The sequence below is a fragment of the Papaver somniferum genome, chromosome 9, assembly GCF_003573695.1.
Source record: "Papaver somniferum cultivar HN1 chromosome 9, ASM357369v1, whole genome shotgun sequence".
NCBI lineage: Eukaryota > Viridiplantae > Streptophyta > Magnoliopsida > Ranunculales > Papaveraceae > Papaver > Papaver somniferum.
In genome coordinates, this window is record NC_039366.1 from 183,630,587 (window position 1) to 183,635,626 (window position 5,040).

General features: G+C 35.2%; 1 protein-coding gene across 6 annotated transcripts; it reads left to right on the top strand.

The window, feature by feature from the left end:
• Nucleotides 1–645: 645 nt before the first annotated feature.
• Nucleotides 646–4,699, top strand: LOC113308727. Of its 6 annotated transcripts, XR_003340010.1 has the most exons (8): nt 646–816; nt 2,288–2,349; nt 2,479–2,720; nt 2,847–3,028; nt 3,387–3,482; nt 3,565–3,834; nt 3,920–4,211; nt 4,342–4,699. XR_003340010.1 is itself a non-coding variant. In XM_026557191.1 (7 exons), exons 3-7 carry the CDS (start codon nt 2,510–2,512, stop codon nt 3,971–3,973), a joined length of 813 nt encoding a protein of 270 aa, XP_026412976.1. In that variant the 5' UTR covers nt 646–816; nt 2,242–2,349; nt 2,479–2,509; the 3' UTR covers nt 3,974–4,274. The 6 variants fall into 6 exon arrangements, 5 of the variants coding, with proteins under 5 accessions (XP_026412976.1, XP_026412975.1, XP_026412974.1 ...); XM_026557191.1 differs by lacking the exon at nt 4,342–4,699 and having other exon boundaries at nt 2,242–2,349; nt 3,920–4,274; XM_026557190.1 differs by lacking the exon at nt 4,342–4,699 and having other exon boundaries at nt 2,431–2,720; nt 3,920–4,274.
• The last annotated feature ends 341 nt before the right edge of the window (nt 4,700–5,040 follow it).

The following is a 5,040-nucleotide window of genomic DNA, read 5'->3' on the forward strand; positions in this document are numbered from 1 at the left end:
TAACACTAAGTGGGAGTCTTTCCTCCCAACTTAGTTTATTCCTTTAATTGAAGTGTTTCTCAAAATAAATAAATATATAATTCTATCTCATTTTTAGGCAGGTATGATCGGGTCGGGCTGACGAAGGCGTAAGTCACAGTTGGGAATCGACATAACATATATTAGAAGATATGAGTCATAATCAACTCAACCCATGTATAGACGGGTGGGAAGGATTTGAGTAAAAACCGGTTGGTGCGTGTCTAGTTCGCGAGTTGACTCGGATTTATGCAGCCTTATGCAAAATACAACCATATGCTAAATTGGATAAGAACATCACCCACCGACCAATTATGTGAGTGTCGGTTTTCTATGGAGTCCGATTTTGGTGGAGTCGTGTTTTGGATGGAACTCATGAATAAAAAGATTTTGTTTTTAACATAATATATATTTTTGGCTAGTTATTTTTGCTTACCGTATTACTTTTGACAGACTCAAGTCATGAAATCACGGATTTATTTTTGGTAAGAAACGGATTTACCTTTTTTATTTTATTTTTTTATGGTAAATCACGGATTTACCTAATTTATGTTTTGTTTGTCAATAATATTCACCTTAAAACAAAATATTTTCGCTATATTTACCTTCAAAATAAATACCGTTTCTACTCTATCGTCCCGAAAAATTATCTCGCTCTCCATCTTCTTCTCGTTTGAAAGATTTTTTTTTTTTACATGTCTCTCTTTTTGGTTTCAAGGAGAAAATTAATCTCTCTTTTGTATTCCTTTTTAACAGGCTTCTCATCAACATCAGTAGGATCTTCTTAAGGATCTTAAGGTATTAACTTCTCTCTTTTTTTTTTTAATTATTATTATTTTTTAATTATTGTACGGGTTTTATAGGTTTTTGCTGGTTTAAACCATGATATGTTGTCTTATTTTGCTTGTATGGGATATGGGTTTTTGCTGGTTTAATTTTAATCATGATTTGTTGTGTAATATACTTTTTGGCATGTTCCATGTCTCTGAGCCAATCACTTTTTTAAGTTTTATTGTGTATGCACTGTCTGTATCTTACTGAATATGATCCCTGAAAGAGATTAACCACTAGGGATTGTATAGTTAGTTCTGTATGTCTTTATTTTTGTAAGAAATAGAGGCTTTTGTATCATACCTGTGCTACTCAAACCCGATTTGCATGAGTTGCTCCTTTTTCCTGCCTCCTCCTTGTTGATTAGATTGTCAACTTCTGGCTGTGGCCTGTGGGTGCCTGTTCTGACCTCGAATTTGGATTCCATGTTGATTCGTGATTTAGATATTGAATGGAGGACCATTGTCATGGTGTATAATTATAGATATATGATTTTGACCTGCATATTGTGGCATGGTTCTAAAAAACGCTCCGCCTTGCGCTTTAATACCCGCTTTTTTGCGTTTCGCCTCTTAGCTTTAAAGCTCAATACATGCTTAAGGTGTCTGTTTAGCATTTTTATAAATTGAAACTATATTTAAAAACCCTGAAACTATTTCCTTATCTCATTCAGCCACTTGTTTTAGACATTGCGTCTTCCTTCTTCCTCTTTTTTCTTCTGTGATCTTCCTCAATTCTTCCTCTTTTTTTAACCATGTCTAGCCAAGCTAGGAAGTGTACCAGATATTCCTCGATTCTTTAACCATTTAGGAAGTGTACCAAAAAGACTTATTAAGTATTTATTCTGTGATCCTCTCTCTTTATTATGTTGGCAACTTCTTAGTTTTTCATATACATTTTCTACTATTTACTACTTTATATTAGCGAAAATGTCCATTACGACCCAGCGGTGCACTACTCCTTTTGAAGAATAGGTAAGTTTAGTTTTGAATGACTACAAGATGGTTAATTTTATCATCTGTTTTCCTTCCAGTTGTGCTTAATTGAGATTTTTTATGTTGTATATCGAATAGGTGAGACAGAAGTGTGTATGTAACTTTTTTATTAAAAACTCGTCGATTTTGTAAGGAAAAAGTGCACTAGTTTGAGTCTGCCTCAGTTACAAATAGGAAGAAACATGTACCTTTAAATATTTTGGGGAGTGAACCTCACCACCTATATTTAAAGTCACCAAAAAATTATTAACCTTTTAATTTTTTTTTCAGATTAACCTACAATTCTTCATTTCCTGATTTGCTATTGAGATAGTTAATTTTAGCATTTTTTCTCTTCAAAACTAAACTCATGTCCTTCATCGAGATTTTTGATGTGAATGTCGAATACATGAAACAGAAGTTCTGTGGAACACACCTCCTTCATCCTGTTCTTGTTCTTTCAGCAGTACATTATCTCCATTACGACCCAGTAGCACACTAATCCTTTGGATCCTTTGCACAACTGGTAAGGTGTTTTTTTGTTTCGAAGAAGAAATTAATCTCTCTCTTTGAATTCCTTTTCAAGGCTTCTCTTCAACATCAATAGGTTTTATTTGAAGATCTTAGGGTTTGACTACTATGAAAATCTTCACAGAAGAAGTTTAAGCAAGAGAGGAGGGGTTACAATGGATAACTCTGGAAACCGTTTTGCTTTGTTGAACTCTGGAAACCGTTTTGCTTTGTTGCTTGATGATGACGAAGATGTTTCCGCTCTTATGGAAAAAGTCTCCCTAGCTACCAAGGTTGCTCATCCTTCTCCATCACTAATGGACAAAAGCCTGAAATCATCTCCTGTTGCACGTCTTCCTTCTAAGCCTCTGCCACCTGCAGAATATGGTAAGCTCTCTTGATCAAAATTTGCTCTTAATTGTTGCTTAACAATACCCTTCCAGTTATATGGGTTCTTTGATTGATGGATTGATATGCAAGAATGATTTTTATTGAACACGAATGTTTCTGTAGCAAAGGGAGGCAGTAGAGGAAACAAATATAGCAGCAGGAATCGCAATTATGGCGACAACGAAAGAAGGGGTCAACAGGGTTCAAGACAGAGCTTTGATGTGAACAGGAATGTTTCTGTAGCAAAGGATGTAGTGTCTGAACATGGGAAGACTTCAAACGTCTCGGAGAAAGAAGAAAACAAAGTAAATTGGTTATCTTCATTCTTAGGTTTATTACTGTTAGTCTAGTTTTTTTGGTTTTACTCACGTCATCTCGTTCATATTTCGATACAGGAAATGACACTTGTCATAATTATCCATTCCTACCTGACTGATTTTTTTATGTCAATGTCTTCTATGATAATTTGCCCACGAGTGTCGCACTATATACCTTGTAGTAGTCATTCATTTCAAAATTTCTTAAATTGATTAAGAAATTTGGTTATGCTGCAGTTTTAAGCTGGTACATATGGCTGAGTGTTATCTTGACTTGTGTTACGTGTCTATATATTTTTGTTTGCTTATCCCAATCAGTTTTTTATTTTGTGTTTTTACTTTGTAGTGTATTCCTGCAAATTTCAACGAGGAGCATAATGATAAAATTCGTAGATATACGGCTTTACTGGAACGTCATAGATTGAATCATGCAATATCCAAGGTGAGTTGATTCTTTTTTTCTTTCCTTTCTGTTTAGGTGGATTGGCCTGAATATTAAATCTTTGAACTTTATTTGAAAATAGATTATGTGTTTCTTCTGGGATATCTTTCGCTCTTCTAAAGGTATCTCAGAAGGACACAAAGCTTGGATGAGGAAGGAGTGTAGTCTGCATTTAATAAGTGAAGACTCACTTTCGTATTTGCTTATGGACGCTAAACATAAGGAACGTTCATTTGAGTCATTGCTACAACGTTTAGGAGCTGAAGTGCCGCAGAAGCCAAGGTTTTTCATAGACAAAATTCCAGTAAATGTGACTGACTCTGTGATCTGGACTTTAAGAGGAGAACTTAAGGTACTTCAATTACATTGTGTCAGTAATTTTTTTCGTTCAGTTAAGTTACTTGGGTTATTACACTGATATAACCTTTTGTTAATAGGCTTTGCATAAGAAATATGAAGAGGTTCTATCTCGACCATTGGGGTTCTCCTGATTGGTAGAATCTCTTGGACATCATGTGAAAACCAGTTGACTTGAAACCAGTGATTTGCGGAGGACAAAGAGGCAGGGCAAAGAACAAAACAGAATGAGGGTGTTTAATTAAGATAAATTTGAATTCACTATAACCTTTTGATCAACTTTCTAACCTCTTTATTTTTCTTATGTTGCAAATGAAATTTCCTCAACAGCTTCACAAGAATTTCCGGAGTAGAAACGATATCTATTCCATGGTTAACATTTGACTGAAGTATATTTTAAAAATGAGTATTGGTTAACTTTTGACTGCCCTGTGACTAGCATTTATTCTCGCTTTTATATCGGTTTTCTTTTTCTGGAAATCCAAAGTTTACTGCAAGGTAGACACATGAGAGAAACCATTCTCCTCTAGCAGGGTCATTGGTTACAAGAGCATGAAACATGTTGGAGGTGGAGTTGACAATTTCTAAAGAGAACCCATCTTTCCACATAAGAACAATGCCACAAGTCTGTCCCACAGAGAAACATGTTGCGAGGCTATATTCTTTGGCCGTGCTTATTCTGCTGTTGCTTTTTGAAAATTTTCATCAGAGAAACCATCAGGATTCAGTCCTATAAAAAATATCCAATCAATGTCTAGTTGTTTAAAATATTGAACTTGTGTGATTACCTGTCTAAGCTTATACCGGGTATGGAAGAGGTAAATCCGTAGTTATTGATATGTATATATATTCCAATTAGTGCTAGTAAGATTTTTGCAACATTGGCTGATGCTGCTGTAAGAGGGATGTTAACTGTGTTTGAGAAACGCGTAAAAAAGACTTTACCTGGCGGAGCCAGCTTTTAAGCTGGAGGGGGGCTAAAAAAGAATTTGTATACACCAGGTGGACTAAACTCTATGAGTTTTAGAAATAGGGGACTAAATTTTATAAAATAAAGGAGTAAACATAAATTATTAAGAATATTAAGGGTGGAATATGGATTTTAGAAATTTTAAGGGGGCTAGAGCCAGGGTTAGTCAACCCTTAGCTCCGCCCACAATTCATCCCTTTGTGAGGTATGTTATGACATTCCAGATCACAA